The 20,768-nt window shown below is 38.6% G+C and overlaps 1 protein-coding gene across 2 annotated transcripts in view; it reads right to left on the bottom strand.

Annotated features, from left to right (window-relative positions):
• LOC127429469 (ubiquitin carboxyl-terminal hydrolase 32-like) overlaps window positions 1-20,768 on the bottom strand; it is a 101,469-nt gene that overhangs the window by 12,537 nt on the left and 68,164 nt on the right. For both annotated transcript variants that reach the window (XM_051678471.1, XM_051678472.1), the window contains exons 17-29: window positions 14,917-15,071; window positions 14,157-14,238; window positions 13,947-14,021; window positions 13,374-13,512; window positions 13,100-13,205; window positions 12,572-12,745; window positions 12,183-12,357; window positions 11,948-12,099; window positions 10,150-10,261; window positions 9,863-10,059; window positions 9,598-9,782; window positions 8,928-9,014; window positions 8,709-8,829 (exon numbers count right to left, since the gene is read on the bottom strand). In XM_051678471.1, the coding sequence (XP_051534431.1) occupies window positions 8,709-8,829; window positions 8,928-9,014; window positions 9,598-9,782; window positions 9,863-10,059; window positions 10,150-10,261; window positions 11,948-12,099; window positions 12,183-12,357; window positions 12,572-12,745; window positions 13,100-13,205; window positions 13,374-13,512; window positions 13,947-14,021; window positions 14,157-14,238; window positions 14,917-15,071 (1,760 nt within the window). The remainder of the gene's footprint in view (window positions 1-8,708; window positions 8,830-8,927; window positions 9,015-9,597; window positions 9,783-9,862; window positions 10,060-10,149; window positions 10,262-11,947; window positions 12,100-12,182; window positions 12,358-12,571; window positions 12,746-13,099; window positions 13,206-13,373; window positions 13,513-13,946; window positions 14,022-14,156; window positions 14,239-14,916; window positions 15,072-20,768) is intronic.

Here is a 20,768-nt window from a genome sequence, read left to right as displayed (position 1 = left end):
GGGTGAAATGTAAATATTGTGTAGAATAATATATTGTAGCTCTTTATATCAATTACAGATTGAAATCTTGGAAGGCAACAACATAATTTCATCCCACTCCTCATGATCAATCTCAGATTTAAGCAGTGTACTCCGAGATCTTCTTAATGCTGCTTGTTTGTCAGGGTTTAAACTGTATAATTTAAGAGTAGAATTAAGATATAAAATGTCTATGCTCCCTATGGTCCAGAGAGAACCTCTCCAATAAGTGGAAATCATTTGAAAAATTGAGTGTTATCTTTTTTATACACATAATGTCTGATTTGTAGGTATTTATAAAAATCCTTGTATGGTACAGTATATTATATTGGGCTTTTAGAGACTCAAAGATCTAAATCGACCATTACCAAAAAGATAATAAATTCTTTCAATTCCATTCAGCCGGTGAGTGCTTTTGAACATTTTACTAAGTTTTCGCCATGCCCATATTACATTCCTCATTAGGAGTTGTCATTAATGCGACTTGGTAGTTCGCTAGGACATTTACCCAATAAATTTACAGGGGAGTAGGGTTTGCACATCACTTTTTGTATACCAAGCAAGCAAGGGCTAAGTGATCAAGTACCCATGAAGAAATAATTCTGGCTTGTATTGACAGTACATAATTTTCTATATTTGGCAGGCCCCATCCACCTTGTTCTTTTGGTCGCTGTAATGTCTCTAGTTTAACCTTTGGTTTCCTACCTGCCCAAATAAAGTCGGCTAGTGCTTTATTAATATCCTTTATATCCCCCTGTTTCAAAACGGTGAATAACATTGATTATATTATATTTTTGGAAGAATTGTCATTTTAATGAGGTTTATTCTACCAAGGAATGAAATGGGAAGATTCCTCCATCTTAATAGTGTTTCCTTAATAGTTTTTATCAAGGGATCTATATCTTTGACATACAATAAGCTAATTTTAGGGGTAACTTTTATGCCTAAATAGCTGAACCCCCGTGGGGCCCAGCAAAATGGTTTAACAAAAACCGGTTCAACATTTCCACTATAAGATTATTTTTTAAGATATGTTATTTCTGACTTGTCCAAATTCACCTTATACACTGATATCAGACCAAATTCATTAATGCTATTGACTAAAGCTGGTAATGATTTTCTAGGGTCTGTTAGGGCATCATTGGCATAGAGTAGAACCTATTGTTGCTTTGTTCCAATAGTTACTCCCTGAATATTTTGATTTTGCCTGATTGCTATGGCTAATGGCTCTATAGCCAATGAGAATAGAAGTGGAGATAACGGAATTCCTTGTGCTGTGCCTTTCGTTAATTTAAAGGTCATAACCGAGGCTGTAGGTGATTTATATAACAATTTAATCCATCTAAGAAAGCCTGAACCAAAACCAAATCTCCTTAAATCAGGGTTTCTGCAGGTTCAAAGGAATGAAATTTAGAAAAATTTAAGACCACTTTTGCAATAATAATAATAATAATAATAATTAAAATAATTAAATAATTCTTTAGCTAGTAAATACAAAACCACTGAGACTACTTGGATGTCTCTGGACATGTTTTTTATATTTTACTGTGCATTTATGTGTTTCCTTTTTTAAAATCAGTTAATACAACATTAAAACTCTAAATGAATTAATTAAGAATGCATGTAGCCTAAAGTATGTAGCCTAAATTGTGACCCTTCTCTTTAGTCACTTGCTTTCCAGCAAGACGTTAAGATCATGAGAAACATTTCGGTCAAGTGTTTCAAAATTTTTGACTGGTAGTGTATATTCCCACTCAATTCTATCAAAGACCTTCTCGGTGTCCATAGTCACTATGGCACCTGGAATTTGACAGAAATAAAGATAATGAACTATATTAAATAAACGTCTTGTCTTATAATATGAATTTCTGCCCTTTATGAACCCCATCTGGTCAGCGTTTACAATAGAAGTCATCACATGTTCTAGTCTATAAGCTAGTATTTTTGATAGCATTTTATTATCCACTCCAAGTAAGCTAATTGGTCTGTATGAAGAGCATAGTTCTGGATTTTTATTTTTATTTGCTATTAAAACTATATTGACCCTATACATTGAATCCAGGAATCTAGATTCTTCATACGATTTATTAAGAAGTTTTAGAAGCAACTTGTTAATTTTCACTTTCAGTGCCTTATAAAATTCAGTTGGGAACCCATCCGGTCCAGGTGATTTCCCTGACTGAATTGCAGAGATTGCCTTGTCCAACTCTAATATGGAGATGGGGGCATTTAGTACTTCTGCCTGAACACTAGATTTCTGTGGAATAGTTAAATTGTTAAGAAACTCACCTTTCTTAAACCTCTCTAGATCAGTTTCTGAGCTATATAAATTTTTATAGAATCTTCTAAATCTGTCTTTAATCTGCCAATTATTTATTTGCCTTTGATTATTCTCATCCTGTATGGTTGCAATGAAAGACTTTGTCGGGGTGTTCCTAGCCAATCGTGCTAAATGATGATTTGGTTAATTACCCATTTCGAAGAGTTTCCGTTTAGCAAATAAAATGTCCTTTTCTGCTTTCCTTGTTATAAGATTGTGTAAAGTTATTCTGGACTTAAGTTAGCTAAAAATCTCATCTGATTTAGTCATGTAGTAGTCTTCTAATTGTTGTAATTTTTTTTCCGATTTCTAACTGCTTTGCCACTCGCTCTTTGTTTTCTGACTTGTATATGAGATAACCCATTCACTTGAATATTTCTTGTGTTCTTCATCATTTAAATGAGTTTCTTGTAAAAAGGCTATTTGAATCTTATCTTTTTAAAGAGAATTAAGGACAGCCTTTCTTTTGATTACATTATTAGATCCCTTGATGTTCCATGTACATACTTTAATACTCATTCACTAACATTTTTCCTATATTTTGCGATCCATTCGATTTTATCCATAAAACTTAAACTAGATAGACCTGTGACTCTTGAACTTACAAAAAACTCTCCAACAAACATAAAAACTTGTCCTGAGCAAAAACAGAACCGAGAGCTCAGATTCATTGAAAACCCTACCTTAAAGCAAGCAACAAAAAAAGAAGGAAAAAGAAAGTGGAGAACCAGAACTTCTCTCCAACTAACCTCATTGTGCTCTGACTTACACAAGGCACAACTACTATAGGGAATCACAAAAGAAAAATGTTACAGTTCCCCCTTACTGCATTGCAGTAGCAAACAGTCCCAGTGTCTTTTAGTTTCCTTAAGGTGTTAGACATATTTAGCATACCAAACTTGAATTTCAGTACCTGGATCCATCCCTTGGTCTGACAGGCAGTTAGCTCACTATGCTGACTGTAGTTTTTGGACATATTTGTTAATTTCTTCCATATTCAAGATGGCACCACAGATGGACGCCTCAGTGTGGAGCTCTCCAATTCTTTTGTTGTTTTTGTTTGTTTGTCCTGTTTAATAATTTTTTTCCAATCAGTTTGACCAGGGACGAACTGTTGAACATTACCAGACAATCTTTTCCCGGTTTTTGACTATTCTGACATTTTGCTGGACATTTTAGTCAGAGGTGCAGCTGTGTTCTTCAAGTGCGCTATGAGACACAAACGAGGGAAGCGAGCTGGTGCGCTGGTCAAGCTCAGACAGTGCGGCTTTCAAACAGCACTGCCGAGTATTCATCTAGCGAATCACCGCTCTCTTCCTAACAAAACGGACAAACTACATCTCCTCACCCATACAAACAAGGACTTTACAAACTCTGCAGCCTTGTGTTTCACAGAAACCTGGCTGAGTGAAGCCAATCCGGACAGCGCATTACATCTGCTTGGCTACCAGCTGTTCGGAGTGGATTGCATTGCGGAGTTAACGGGGAAAACGAGAGGCGGTGGAATGTGTTTTTACATCAATGAATGTTTGTGTACAGATGTAACAACGTTAAAGAAGATGTGCTGTCCTAATTTGGAAGCGCTCTTTATCAACTGTAAACCTTTCTACTTGCCATGGGAGTTTTCCTTGTTTATTCTGTTGAGTGTTTACATTCCTACCCATGCGTGTGTAAGCACAGCGCTGAATCAGCTGGCTGATCAGATCACAGACACAGAGCAACAACACCCAGACTCACTTATTATTATTCTCTGCGATTTTTAACAGAGTCAGCCTCACCCATGAACTGTCAAAATACAGACAACACATTACGTGCCCCACCAGAGACAGAAATATACTAGATCACTGCTACACAACATTAAAGAATGCATATCGCTCTATCCCTAGAGCAGCTTTGGGACTCGCTGATCACTATCTGGTTCATCTTCATCCGACCTACAGGCAGAAACTTAAATCAGCTAAACCTCTAGTAAAGACTGTAAAAAGATGGACCAATGAAGCAGAGCTGGAACTACAAACCTGCTTTGACTGCACTGATTGGAGTGTTTTTGAAGCTACAGACACCAATCTGGAAGAGCTCACAGATACTGTGACATCATATATCAGTTTCTGTGAGGATATGTGCATTCCTACTAAGACTTATTTAACGTTCAACAATGACAAACCATGGTTTACAGCAAAATTCAGGCAGCTTCATCAGGCCAAAGAGGATGCTTACAGAACTGGGGATAAAATCTTGTATAATCATGCCAAAAACACACTGGCAAGGAGATTAGAGTGGCTAAAAGAAGCTACTCTGAGAAGCTGAAAAACATGTTTTCAGCTAACGACCCTACATCAGTGTGGAGAGGTCTGAAAGACATTAGTAACTACAAGACAGCCAACGCTGTAGGGAATCAACAATTGGCTGACGACCTGAATGTGTTTTACTGTAGATTTGAAAAGCCCAGTCTCACACCCCACACCCGCTTTGGCCTTCACTTCACACAAACACCTCTTGCAACCACCCTCTTCCCCCCTTCTGCTACTCAATCTGCACTTAGGGTTAGGGTTAGATTTGTGAAAAGGATGTGTGCCGGGTCTTCCGGAAACAAAAGACAAGGAAAGCACAGGGCCCGGATGATGTTTCACCCACTTGTCTAAAAGCCTGTGCCAAACAGCTGGCCCCCATCTTCACACAGATCTTCAACACATTATTGGAGCACTGTGAAGTTCCCAGCTGCTTCAAATGCCCCACCATCATCCCTGTCCCAAAGAAGCCCAAGATCGCAGGACTTGATGACTACAGACCCATCGCTCTGATGTCTGTGGTCATGAAGTCATTTGAGAGACTGGTGCTGGCCCACCTAAAGGACATCACTGGACCCTTTCTAGATCCCCTTCAATTTGCTTAGAGCAAACAGGTCCGTGGATGATGCAGTCAACATGGGATTTCATCATATCCTGCAACATCTGCACAGACCAGGGACATATGCAAGGATCCTTTTGTAGATTTCAATTCGATTTTCAACACCATTATCCCAGCTATTCTCCAGACTAAATTAACCCAACTCTCCGTTCCCACGTCTGTCTGTCAGTGGATCACCAGCTTTTCAGGAAAATCACTTCCAGCACCTGTACAATCAGCACTGGTGCCCCCCAGGGATGTGTGCTCTCCGCACTACTCTTCTCCCTCTACACCAATGACTGCACTCGCCAAGGACCCCTCTGTCAAGCTCCTGAAGTTTGCAGATGACACTACTGTCATCGGCCTTATCCAAGATGACGACGAGTCTGCATACAAAAGAGAGGTTGAACAGCTGGCTGTCTGGTGCATTCAAAACAACTTGGAGCTGAACACACTCAAAACAGTGGAGATGATTGTAGACTTCAGGAGGAACACCCCAACATTGACCCCCCTCACCATTCTAAACAGCACTGTGGCAGAAGGAGTAATTCAGGTTCCTGGGCTCTATCATCTCACAGGACCTGAAGTGGGAGATCCACATTGACTCCATTGTGAAAAAGGCCCAGCAGAGGTTGTACTTCCTTCACCAGTTGAGGAAGTTCAACCTGCCACAGGCGCTACTAATCCAGTTCTACTCAGCAGTCATTGAGTCTGTCCTCTGCACTTCAATAACTGTCCGATTTGGTTCAGCTACGAAATCGTATATCAGAAGACTACTAAGGACAGTTCGGACTGTTGAGTGGATTACTGGTTGACCCCTGCCCTCTCTTCAAGAACTGTACACTTCCAGAGTGAGGAAAAGGGCTGGAAAAATCACCCTGGACCCCACTCACCCTGCTCACTACCTGTACCTGTATTTCTATATATACTTATATTTTCTATTTTCTTTTTCTTTTTATTCTATTTTTTATTATCTCTGTCTTGTTGTTGTATTGTTTGTGCACTGGAAACTTCTGTCACCAAGACAAATTCCTTGTATTTGTAAGCATACTTGGCAATAAAGCTCATTCCGATTCTGATTCTAATATTCGAAAGGGAAGAACTGGTGCCGTCAGGATTGAGAATTTTAATAACAGCAGGATATAGAAAGGCATATGTTATCCCTGCATCCCTCAGCAGCTTGCGAGCCTTCATGGACTCCTTTCTTTTCGTCACAACTTCCGCAGAGAAATCCTGATAGAATGAAACACCCCCGTCGTCAAATGTTATTCTGCCTTTCATCCTAGCTGCATGCAAGATTCTCTGCCTGTCAGTGTAGCTGTGCAGTCTCACCAACACAGCTCTTGGATCTTCCTTACCAGCCATTCTCAGTGGAGGGCCAGTCCAGTGGGCTCTCTCGATCTTAATCCAGTCTTTTTGCATGTCCAAAATTTCTGGAATCCACTTCTCTAAAAATTCGACCAGAGTCTTTCCCTCTAAGCCTTCTTTTAGCCAGAAAATCCTGACATTTTGCCGGCGGCTTTGGTTTTCAAAACTGTCCAGATGCTCTTATGCCATTTTAAAGGGATAGTTCACCCAAAAATGAAAATTCTCTCATTATTCACTTACCCTGATGCCATCCCAGATGTGTATTACTGTCTTTCTTCAGAAGAACACAAATGAAGATTTTTAGAAGAAGACAGAGCTCTGTCAGGTCCTTATAATGCAAGTAAACGTGTGCCAGCACTTTGACGGTCCAAAAGTCACATTTAGGCAGCATAAAAGTAATCCACACAACTCCAGTCGATCAATGAATGTCTTCTGAAGCTAATCAATATGTTTATGTAAGAAACAAGTCGATAATTAAAACATTTTTAACTTTAAATCAGTGTTTCCATCCAGGGCTCTGATGCTCTTTGAAATGGCAGAACTCTCGTGTGACATTCGTTCTTCTGTTGTAAATAAGTGCCGCTTCTGAATTCTCGTGTGAACTCACTGACGCGCCTTTGTCACGCAACAGCTACGTAATGCGTCAACTGCTGGCAGGACGTGCTTTTAAAGTTAATAGCATTTTAATTATATATTTATTTTTTACACAAACATATCAATTTGCTTCAGAAGGCATTTACTGATTGACTGGAGTTGTATGGATTACTTTTATGCTGCTTAAATGTGACTTTTGGACCGTCAAAGTGCTGCCATCCATTTACTTGCATTATAAGAACCTGACAGAGCTCTATCTTCTTAAAAAAACCTTCATTTGAGTTCTTCTGAAGAAAGACAGTAATACACATCTGGGATGGCATCAGGGTAAGTGAATAATGAGAACAATTTTAATTTTTGGGTGAACTATTAAATTAAGCTGAGCCTCTAAGGAACTCACTTGGGGTGAAGTCGTAGCCGACACATCCTCAAAGACTGACACCTGCTGCTGTATTGTTCCCAGCCTCCCAATTAGGTTGTCGAATTTCTCCGTCAGTTCGTTAACAGGTTTGAGTATATTCGCCAATTTATTATCTAGCATTTCCTCTATGTTTATTGGTCACAAGATCAACAAACAAATCATCTCTTTGTGCACTCGGCTCCTTGATATCTGTAGCGCTAGCTTCACAAATGGCATTCTCCTTCGCGTTGGCAATTTCGCTTCCTTGGCTAGCCAATGTAGCATTAGCATGGCCTTTTCCTGCTTTCTTATGTCCATCTCTCTTCTTGGTCGATCCAGGATGAGCAAAACATCATCTAAGGACATTCTGGATTCTCCCAGGTGTCACTGGTTGAAATTATACTTAAATAATTAGTTTACATCATTCCAGCAGGGAGATAAAAAATGTATGTCTACTCAGCTCTGTGCATCACGTGATCCCCCAAAAAGCAATACAAACACAAATTCCATAAACACACACATTTCGCAGATTTATTTTGGGAACTCAAGGGAATTTAATAGGCTTTATTATTATGATTATTTTTTAAAGACTTTTATTGTCTTTACATTTACAGGTATAATTGTCTTTAGTTCTTAATCTGTAGGTTATTAGTCATTTTTCACCTGTTATCGTTGACGAATGCTTGCGTGATGGCAAATGGGGCCGTTGGAGATGGTAAATGTTTGGATTTGGGGAGGTACGATTTTTTTTTCACTTTATTTTATTGCTTTTTCGTTTAGTTTGAAGTGCAGTTTGAATTTAGAAACATCTTTTGTTTATGTTTTTCATGTTTCAATAAATGAATTTAATTTTTAAAGCAAAATCAATAAAGCAAAAATGCGTTGATGATATAATCGTATATCGCAACATTTTTTAAGGCGATTATCGATAAAATATATTTTTCATATCACCCAGCTGTATGGCTCAGGTGATTCGCTAAAAAGAGTGGATGTGGAATGTTATGGAATGTTAACCGACAGCTTTTTTCCAGGTATTAGAGATTCTTAGACTAGATCTCCCTTTTCAATCTACTAATTAGGCACGATCACTCTGGAAATGCTGAGTAAGACCCTAGTACTCACCCTTTCCTGAGAGGTCTGGTAACGAAGGTGTAGGGCGGTGGGGTCCCAGTCTACAGCGATGTAGGCATTTCCCAATGATGCTCTGTCATCGTTACACTCCACTGTGCAGCCTCTGCAGAACCTGGCAAAGTCACCGACAGCCCTCGTCAGTCATGTAAACCCACACTGGAGTGTCAGATAGACATTAATCCGCATGCATAACTGATTAACTTTTCTTACCTGTACCAAGGACACCAGGCACAAGAGTTACCATCTTTCTGCACCACCCGCAGAGTGAAGGGGTACTGATATCCCATACTGTCATCACTGCAAGAGAGCATGACACTTTATATCATTATAAATGTATGCATAGAGAAAAATGTAAAAACAATATAAGAAACACTAAATAAAAGTTTAATTTGTCACTTGATCTTTTAGGGGGCATTTTACCACTTTGTATCTAAAAAGAGACAGTACAGAGGAGACAGGAAATAACTGGGAGGGGTAATGGGATATTGACATGATCCTGGATTCGAACCTGCATCTCCTGCATGAGCACAATGTCTCAACATGTCTAAAGAACAAACAATAACTGCTAGGCTATGGTTCCTACCATCACTTTTATTACATATTTTAAAATTTCCGTCTTTTATTACAAACCTACTCAAACAAAAAAAAAAACTTCCAATCTTATTGTTATATGCATAAAAATGTATATCTTCCTGCAGCTCAACTGGTAGCCTGGGAAGTGCATGGGTTTTTATATCCTGGGAATGCACATACTTATGAAATGTATAACCTGAATGCACTGAAAGTCAGTTTGGACAAAAGCATCTGCCAAATGCATAGATGTAAATATAAAAACAATGTTGTTAGTGTATGAGCCCTGTGAGCTGCGAATGCCACTGACCAGTCCTGAGCATGGTTGCTGGCCTCCTGTGGGGGCAGAGGGCTGGCAAGCCGCGACACCTGGATCCACACAGCATCATACAGGTCCTTCTTACTGGTGTGCACTGTGCATGGAACTATCAGCGGCATACCAAACAGACTTGGCCTGTTCTTCTGAGAGGACAGGAAGTACAGCTCCATCCGCATCTGAGGGTACAGACCTCGCTCTTAGAATTCTTGAGACCACCACGTAAAATCCAACAGTGATTTCAAACTGTGCTGCTTACCATCTTTCTGTGCATGGCAATGATGTACCCAATGAAGGGACTGTCTTGCACTGGCACAGTGTGGCCGTTAGGGATACCGTTGATGAGGGGCTTCTCAGGTGCACAGGGAACCACCGTGCTTGGCATGCCATTGGGAATAAGTCCAGACTTTCCAATGTGATTGTTTCCAGCTGTCCCATTAGCCATTGGTGCAGATTCTAAATAAAACATTTATAATGAAAGTTAGTAAGAAAACTTCTGTTTTAGGGAAAGAGAACAAAAAATAAGAAGAAATTAATCCTTGTTACCTGTTTGTACCGGAGAGGTGACTGAGGTGGGTGAGCCAGGCACAGGGATCTCAAACGCACAGAGGAATCCGTTCGCAGAGTGTCGCACCTTCTGGTTGTCCTGAGGAAAGTTCTACACCCAAGCACACCCAAGTGTTAATTTAAAAACCAGGTGACTTTGATTGCCATCAAATTCATGGGCTACCAATAACAACAACAGTGGCCCTGTTTACACCAGGTATTAACAACCGTCTCAAATGCATCTTCTGTGACTTCCACTGGGATCCGATTTCTTAGAGGGGAGAGTGTCTAATGACATTACTACAAGGGTTGTCACAATACCAAAAGTTCTGTAACCAATATTTTCACGATTCCCATTACCAATTTCAATACCACAGCAAAACTAATTCAAGGTAAACAGTGATCCACATTCTCAAGCAATTATTCATGGGAAGTCAACAGTCAGTAACATAATAAGAAAACTATATAATAAGAAACTTAGAAACAGCAAATACACAAGTAAAGATAATACGACAAAGATAAACCCATAATAAAAATTAGGTGCTTGTTTTAGGTAGGCACTAAAGGCCAAAGTACACTTTGGTTGTCCACACTGCTGATCGTTTTCGTTTGCTGTCAAAAGAGTATACTTTGAAAGGCAACGCGGTCGACCAGGTACGATTCGATGTGGAACACAGAAAAACTAAATATATCCGGGCCTTAAAGGAATATTCTGGGTTCAATACAAGTTAAGCTCAATCGACAGCATTTGTGGCATAATGTGATTACAACAAAAATTAATGGTTACACTTTATTTACAATAAGGTTCAATTTGTTAACATTAGTTAACAAAATGAGTTAACATGAAATAACATTAAACAATACTTTAACAGCATTTATTAATCTTAATGTTAATTTCAACATACTAATACATATTAAAAATCAAAAGTTGTATTAGATAATTTTAGTTAATGCACTATGAACTAATAATGAACAATTGTATTTTTATTAACTAACATTAACATAGATTAACAAATGTTGTAAAAATATATATATTTAATTGTTTGTTCATGATATAATGCATTAACTAATGTTAATGAATGGAACCTTATTGTAAAGTGTTACCAAATTCATTTTCAATAGTCTTTCCTTAATTTTTTTTGTGAGGCACTCACAATGGAAGTGTATGGAGACAATTTTTGGAGGGTTTAAAGACAGAAATGTGAAGCTTATAATTTATCAAAGCACTTACATTAATTCTTCTGTTAAAACTCTAAGTATTTATGTATTATTAGAGCTGTAAAGTTGTTTAACTTGGCTGTCATTTTAGGGTTTGTTGACTTGACATCATCATGGCAACGAAGTTGTAAAATTGGCTATAACTTATTGCATAAAAGGTAAGAAAGCAATTTTATCACATTAAAATCAGGTTTATATGCATATTGTTTATGTCTTATGGCTATACTTTTGAAAGTGAGTATTTTAACATTCAAAAATTGGCCCCCATTCACTTCCATTGTAAGTGCATCATTGTCACCTTTAAGAAAAAAAAGATTGATTGTGGTAATCAATATTATGCCACAAATGCTGTCGATTGAGCTTAACTTGTATTGAACCAGGAATATTCCTTTAAGTCAAATATGATGTGGTCAGGTGTTTCTGAATACTTTAGAATGTGTTATGAATGATCCAGACACAAAACGCATTAGATCCCATTTACACCGGTATTTTGTGCTGTCCGCTTTTGATCGCATTGCCAAGATGGATGTGAAAACCAGGTGTAAATGCATCACTGTCTGATGTGTCAAGTTGAGCTGACCTTGATGTTGGAGGTGAGGACTTCAGCCAGTAGGATCTGCTCAGGTTTCAGGCTGCATAGCTCACTCAGCTGTTTCTTCAGGCCCATGTACTTCTCATCCATGTTGAGACGGAGCCCGTACCGGACTGGCGTGGAGCCATCAAGTTTGATAACTGCAAATCAAAATAACTTTTATGTGAATATCTGCTTATGGATTTTACAGGGTTTAAGATGTTTCCCCTCTGCTCGACCTCACCTGTGATTTCTAAGTGCATGGAGCTGTCCATGGGCAGCGGCAGTGAAAGGAAGTTAAAGGGGTCGAAACGAGCGCTGATGTGGCCACAGGTCTTACACTTCACTTGGGACCTGAGCTGCCCATGGAAAAGGTCCACCACGATTGAACGATTTCTTCGCAAATGGTTTTCCCAGGCCTGCAGAGAGAAACACCCACTGAGTGAATCACATTTTAATCACAATCAAGTTAATGTCCATACTGTTGGTAGTTCATATTGCCATCTTTTCATTAATGAATCATCAACATTCCTATTAAAGTTTATTAAGAAATGCTCAGCTGGTGTAATGAGTCTAGCAGGGGTTCAAAGGCAGAAAGAAGCTGATGGGAAGCAGGAGGAGTCTGAAACTGACCTCAGTGGCCACCTCAAGGTCTGGCCGTCCATCACTATCCTTCAGCTCCACATACGGCTTCTCATGCACACGATTCAAATCTTCGTGAAGCCCATCCAATAGGAAGGCCAAGAGCTCCTGGGAATCTTGCTGCTGGAAGCCGTTGAATCTCGGTGCATACTTTGCTATGGTCCACTAAATAAAATTAGATGAATCTTAGATTCTTTTAAAGAAATAGCCTAAAGAATTTTAACTACAAAAATGCAGTGGATGATAAAATAACATTTGGACTATTTTGGACACTTTAGTCACACATGTATGAATTTCATTGCATAAGAAACAAAATATCAAACCAAGTAGCATCTACAAACAAATGATGCTACTTTTTTATGTTTAGCTTGAAAAGTATGGTTGTGCTGTATTTCTTCAAAACAAATGCCACTTTTGGTTTTGCAGTGACATTCATACATTACCCTTAAGTGTCCAAATACTTTTTTGGTCCACTGTATTTGGGTTGAGTGCGCATGATTAGAGAGGTTAACTACCCACCCGGAGTTTCAGAGGTGCAACATTCTTCTGGGTTCCACTCCAAAGTTCCTGTATCAAATCCCCATAGCATTTGGCCATATGACCTCGCATTCCGATTGGATTGGTTCTGTCAGGTCAAGGCATAGCTCATTGGTCAAGAGGTATGACAGATGACTGTGACCCATTAAAAAACGTTCTAATTGACTTTTTCATGAAGTGTATGGATTCAAATTCCTGAGTATAACCTTGTTGCTACAAGTAGTTTAGGTATAACAACGCTCCCATGTTCTCTTACCTGTTTAGCTCATAAAGGTGTCGCCCTGAGATAAAGTACTCTGTGAGGGGCTTGGTATTGCTAACACACTGAATACTGGAGTTCATGAAGCATGTGTTCCCCAGGTTGCTCAAGCCTGTGGCGCCCTGCTCAGTAGGGACTGCAACAGAAAGGGAAAATCACAAGTCACATGAAAGTGACTGAAGGTTAGATAAAGTTTAGGCTGTCAAGCATGGCCACTTGAGATGAAGTTCAATTACTCAGTATGTCACAGAGTTTGTTTGTAAGATGGCAACATATTGGGTCTTTAAATGTCATAGCTGATGTTTATCTTGATATCAGTTTCGTATTACTTTGTTATGTAATTATTTCATGTACTCTTGGTGCTTCTGTGCCAGTGTGTTAATAATCTACTTTGATATGAGGTTTGTTAGAAGAAAGCGATCTAGAGAACTATATTATAGCACCATCTAGTCGAGGTCAAATTCTAATAAACATCCTGACATTTGTAGATTGCTTGGCTGCCCTCCAATACTGCAAAGACTTTGAACACTTTTATGTGTTTTACCCTTTTTCAAGACCTCTGGACATTACCTTTGTGTCTGTCGATTTTGCTGCTGTTCGCAATGAAAGACATTTCTTCTGGCCAGCTCATGTCTTTGTTTCGAACTAGAGAAAGAAAACAAATCTTTATTCTCCTTGTTCCATCAATTCTTTTATGCATGCTTTGCAATTTTATCCACACTGCTCAGCAAATGTTAAGAGATAAAACTTTAATTAAGCGACAGATAATGTCAGACATACCCTCAATGATTAAGTGCTGTTCGTCTTGAATTTTCAAACTTTCTAAAGTGTGATCTTCATCATCCAGAAGAGTGAGGTAATTCTGTCAAAATGATTAAGATGATATAAAGCAAGGTTATTATACAATATACTGTATGTCTCACAAACTCTCTTGGCCTCACATTCAGTCTATAGAATTACTGAAACATTTAAAGACCCCATGAAATCGCTTGATGAGTTCGGTTTTCTTTCCTGTGTTGACATATTTCCTGTTGAAACAGGAACATATCGAAGTGGCTCATTCTTTTTTTTTCTTTTTTAAATAGCCAATAGTCTTCAGTCCTATCACAGCCATGAATCAGGATTTGCAACTTGCTAGTCAGTTGCAGACGATATAAAGGGTGGGGTGATATTTTAATTCCAGAGAGCTTTTGATTGGACAAAAATCTGTGTAGTGCCTGATAAATTATCAATATATTTGGTCAGTTTTCCCGGAAGAGAAAGTCTGTAAATTCCAAATACATACAGTATATCTGCTACAAGAAAATGGTCAACTTTTAGGAGCATACTGGCAGACAGATGGCTAATAGACACAGACTAAAAGCAACCAAACTTCAATTTTGAACTTGAAAGCATTTCCACAGTTCACTGCAGTGAGGTGCCTCAGTTACAGTGAAGGGATACACTTGCACGACGATAGACTTATGAATATCTTTGATCAAAGCACAGTACTACTACATTTAATGCTCTGTTGTCCAGTATCAGTTAAGGAGGTCCCCACCTCGCTATTGTAGAGCCAGAGGCGCATATCCTCTTCTTTGATGCGTAACCTCTGGGATAAGTACTCATGAATGTCTTTAATGGTGCCCATCCTGCTGAAGCAGCCTGTGTACGCCAGCACACGCTTCAGAGGAGCGTTAGGAGAAGGAACGTTTCCTGTGTTGGGAATGAAGCAGCTTTTAGCATTCTCTTTGTCACATACAATAAAACAATTACCAGTTTCAAACAATCCCAAACGATCAGCTCCCTGCTGAGATGTTCTAACTTTAAAAAAGCGATTTGAAAGCAACTACAAGATCACAAATTAATTTAACTTACGGTGTTAATTCAGTCAAATAATATTTTTATGGTTTCATTTTAAGACAATGATGGGAAATGTGAAGATTCAGTCCACTTCATACATGTATCCTAGTATGCATGCTATTAAATCAAACAGTCACAAGGAGCACATCAATATTACACACGCACACGCACACAGCCCCACTACCTGATTGCCAGACTGAGGATTAGTTGTAAGGCAGCAGCAAGAAAGGGCATTTAAAGGGAATATTCATCAAATCATTAATCAAGCCAATTTAATTAATTAATTCAGTCAGTTTTCTGAAAAATAAAATACAAATCAACTGAAGATTCTAGTGCTGATTACTGATTTCAAAGGAAACAGAATTATTTGTGAAAAGAGAAAGTATTTTGATTGGTATGATTGCAAAGCAAACAATTAAAGGCAGGGTTCCCACTCCTTTTGACAAAATAATTTCCATGATTTTTTCAGTTGTTTGTGATTACTAGATTACACTCAAGTAAGGCAATTTCTGGGGGCCTGGGTAGCTCAGCGAGTATTGACACTGACTACCACCCCTGGAGTCGCGAGTTCGAATTCAGGGCGTGCTGAGTGACTCCAGCCAGGTCTCCTAAGCAACCAAATTAGCCTGGTTGCTAGGGAGGGTAGAGTCACATGGGGTAACCTCCTTGTGGTCGCTATAATGTGTGGTTCTCGTTCTCAGTGGGGTGCGTGGTGAGTTGAGCGTGGATGGCACGGAGATTAGCATGGGCCTCCACACGCGCTGGGTCTTCGCGGTAACGTGCTCAACATGCCACGTGATAAGATGCGCGGATTGACATTCTCAGACGCGGAGGCAACTGAGATTCGTCCTCCGCCACCTGGATTGAGGTGAGTCACTACGCCACCACAAGGACTTAGAGAGCACTGGGAATTCCAAATTGGGGAGAAAAAAAAAAGGAAGGCAATTTCTAGTTGATTACATATTTCAGCCCTGAGCATAACAAAAAAATAAAATAAAAAATAATAATATATATATATATATATATATATATATATATATATATATATACAAAGTTCCATGGCATTTTAAAGTGTGTTTTAAAGGAAGTTCAATTTAAGTTAAACTCAACTGACAGCATTTGTGACAATGTTTATTACCACAGAAAATAACTGACTATATATATATATATATATATATATATATATATAAACGAGGGACTAGTCAATTATTTTGTATATATAAATGCAGTTACAGTAAAGCACATACAGTGGAAGTGAATGGTGCCAGTCCATAAATATTAAAATAAACACAACAAGACAAACATTTAGGCCCTGATTCACTAAAGGTTTGTGTTTATAAAAACACGTGCAAATTTGATGGCATGTACAAAAAGGTCAGAGCTGATCTACTAATGTAAACTTCTGATAATTGCGTCTTTCAGATGTGCAAGTAGCACGACTTGGCAATTTTTGCATGTTTCCCCGAAATGAATATGCAGTTTTGAGGTGTGGCTCCAAATGTGCAAAATAAAGGGCGGTTTCGATACAAATGAGATAAATAAAAACACCTGCAAAATGATTTATCAAGCCTGATAGTCATTTCAGAAACGGAAACTGCAAGAGCAAAATAATACGAATGAAATGCTGGTATTAATGTGATTTGTGCTGTGCATCATGCCGTCATTTTAGCAAAACAGAGACTTACATAAACGGAGAATACATAGAATACACATTGATGACATGCATTAATGTGCAATAATTTCTTGTGAAAATTTTTTTTATTCAGTTGTTTTAGAACTCGAAATCATAACTGATAACGTACTGATGATCATACAACTCTTATAAAACTTAGATAAAAAGAGCCTACCAACAATTTATGCCTAAATTACGATGTATTTCAATGGTTTAAAACATTGCTTTTAACTGGCAAAATATTTTAAGTGGCAGCTCCAGTGCTTGATCAAACTGGGCCAGGCTGGTGTGCACCAGTACGCAGAACAAGCGTCTCTTTGCTCCCAGGAAACAAGCACTGAGCGCTGGTTCCCACAACTCAGTGGTGTAGTGCTGACCGAAGAGGTGTGCATACTGAGGTGGGCATACCCCTTAACAATGTTGGTTAAGTTACTCCAAAAAAGTAATTAATTACTAATTACATCTTCTACATTGTAATTAGATTACTGTACTAATTACTCTGTCTGAAAAGTAATTAAATTACTCATTACTAATTACTTTTCTAAAACCTCTTTTATAAAATTTGTAACTCAAAAATGATCACTCTCTTTATAATTTCTTCTCCAAGCAAGTACATTTGTTGCAAAAGGCGGCATGTCATGTAAGCATCATAGGCAACATTCGTAACAGTATAATAACAGTAAACAGTTTTAACAAGTTACAGCGGCCCCTCAGCAAACCAGAGCAGAAGGGAAAAAATACTGGCTCACCGTTTATCACGAGCTGAAACGTTACAATCTGAAATCATGTGTAATGGTGTAACAGTCACATGAACTTCTTCAGGTCAGAACACTGAATTTTAGTGACACCTGCACTAAAGATGAGCTAGACACAGTGTAATAAATGAAACAGAACGCAGGTGTCTTGAGGTGCATTTTTAAATATTGAGGGTCTTTTTAACTTGACACGGTGTCTAAAATCTGTCGGTCCTGCGCGAGACTCGAAAGAAACAGCAAAACACATGCTGCAGCAGTCAAAGACATCTGTCTAGCATGTGATTACACCAGAAAACAATTGAAACACAGTGCAGATGTGCACAAAAACATGTTCGGTGTGAACAGCCCATGCAATCTCTCAAAAGTGTATATCTATGTTACCGTGTCAAGTGCTTTAGTAGGTACTTGTGCTTCGGATCTGCATTTGTCTTCTAATCTGCATTTGTCAAACTCGTATATGGTTAGGATTCAGGTGAGGGCGGGGTTAGGGCATCTGCTGCCTGCCAGGAACAATGGGCCACGTGCGCAGGCATATTGCCTATGCATTTAAAGGGGCCACGTTGAATTAGAAAACAAATGTTATCATTAGATGTTAAATTTCTATTTTCAATTCAATATTGTTTTATACAAATTGTTGAGAGTCTATACAGTATGTAACGCAAGTACATCATAAGTAACTGTAATAAAATTACTAAAAATATGAACAGTAATCCCAACTTCACTTTTTTAAGGAAAAAGTAATTTAATTATAGTTACTTTGTAACGTGTTACACCCAACACTGCCCCTGACATACCCAGTCTCTAATGTGTAAAAAACAATGGTCTGCTGTAATCATAGTCCCATATAAATGTATGTCAGTGTAAGACATAAGTATATCTTGCTGGCATGGTGTACAGTACACTACTAAGAGAACCAGGGTATGGTAACTTGATGTTAAATATCTGTTTCAATTAATAGGTTTGATTAATGTTCTTTTTATTACTAGTAACATGGGTAATACTTTAATAAAATAAAAATAATAAAATACATAAGTTATAAACTGTTTTAAATGGTGACTCCTGCGCTGCAGATGCATCATCATTTTCACTGTTGACACTAGACTGAAGTGGAAAATATGATTAGTTAACAACTGTCCATTTGCATCTGAAACAAACATTCTGATTGGCTGATCAGCTGATTCGGACTTTCTGTCTTGCCCGTGTCTTCTGCTGCACTCTGTATGCCCTAGACTACACTACTACCTCCTCTGCAGCCTACAATGTCTCTCTCGGCTTTTTTGATTAATTATGAATTATGTTTTTTGTCATACACAGGTATTCTCATCAACTACTCTTACACTTGCTAAATAGCAGGGATTTTATGATGATAATGAATAATCGTATGAATATATTTATATTAATATATGGCATATAACATTGATTAAAAATAAAAGAGTATTATTTAGTAAGAGCCGTAGCTTACATTTACGAGCCTGCATTTGGTGCAATTGCACACACAAAAGCCTCCTTTTAGAGGGTGCCCAACATATTTGCACATGCTGCTATTTGCAGTTTTTCTAAGTAAATCACCTGCAATATGCACATGTGAGATCCCAAATAACACGTGCACATGCAATTCGAGAGATTGCACAAGCAAATTAGTACCCATTATTTGGGATCTTAGTAAATCAGTGCCATGATGTGTTAACACAATTGTACTGTGATAAAATCGCTTACTAACCTTATATGTGTAAAATGATATCCAATATAACAAATTCGTTGTCATGATGACGCAATGTCGGTAAACCCTGTAATCTGTAACCCTGTAAAATCCCTGATTTTATCACACTCAAATCATGTTAACAAGTATAATGTTTGTCTTGTGGTTACACTTTTGATATTTTAACATGCACTGTATGCACTTGCCCCATTATCTTCCATTTTAAGTGCCTTAATGTAACTGCAAGTTATTGATTTTTTTCAAATAATCAAGGAAAGAGGATAAATTATTTTTTTGGGTGGGAATCAACATTATGCCATAAATTCTGTCAGTTGAGTTTAACTTGCATTGAACCAGGAACATTACTAACTTTACTGTTTTTTTTCAATTTCTATTATTTTTTCCAGGCCTGAAAATCACAGCGGGACCATGGGAACCCTGTAAAGAAAAAAATTAACCAGAGAGCACCCATCTTTACCCACACCAAACAGTCATCTGAGTCTGGCTGAGCCATGTCCGAGTTGCACACAGTATTTCTGGTCCCACTACAGTCTGAGTGCTGAACAACACTTTAAATTAGGTTAACGCAGAGCTCAGTGGCCCTTTCCACTCCTGCTTTTTGGTAAACCTGATAATAGCCTGTTTAACAAAACATGCTGCCGTTTCTCAAGCCCTAACTCACAAGATGACACATAGCCCTTTTCCACAGACATGGTTCGTGTGCGGGGTCCTGGTCCGGTGCGAATTCTCTAACTGTTCCACGCATTTCCACCGCAGAATAGGCCGTTCCGGGGCTGAAAACCTGGTTCGACACCGGCCCCAAAAGCTTGCTGGTCTCTACGCAGGAACCAATTACATCAGGGGGCGGATAGCGGAATAATGTTTCGTCACCATGATAAACAGTAGCTACCAACTGCAGCAAGGAGTACTTCTTCGCTCTATAACAACAATAAAAAAATAAAAAAAAACTATAAAACTGATACAATTCAGACATCAAATGCATTCAGATAACACGACGAAACGAGTGCTCTACTTGTGATATGGTATTTACGAAGATCTGAGATAAACTAGAGAGACGGCAAAGGAAAAAAATACTCTACAAAAATGAAGATACAGCACGAAATGTTGCATGGCACCTTCAATCGGACAAGTGACCAAATCATAAACAAATTGAAAAACACTTAAGGGAGTACAGGGATCATAAGAAGGACATAAGCAAAAGGGACAGTGGACGGAGCAACAATTATTTGGACTCGGACACCGACCAGCCTGCTAACTAACCAGTGCAATAAATTCAGCCAGTAACACTCGTGATAAACAGTGAATCGCTGGTGTCCTCTGCAGATGATCTCAGCAAGTTTTTTATTTGCCAACTTTGTTAGCTTTCCTTACACTGTTGTCATCTTATTTTGTGCAGTGTTTTG

This window comes from Myxocyprinus asiaticus, chromosome 39, assembly GCF_019703515.2.
Source record: "Myxocyprinus asiaticus isolate MX2 ecotype Aquarium Trade chromosome 39, UBuf_Myxa_2, whole genome shotgun sequence".
In the NCBI taxonomy this organism is placed as follows: domain Eukaryota; kingdom Metazoa; phylum Chordata; class Actinopteri; order Cypriniformes; family Catostomidae; genus Myxocyprinus; species Myxocyprinus asiaticus.
Note: the sequence above shows the minus strand (reverse complement) of the source record. Positions and strands in the feature narration are given on the sequence as shown.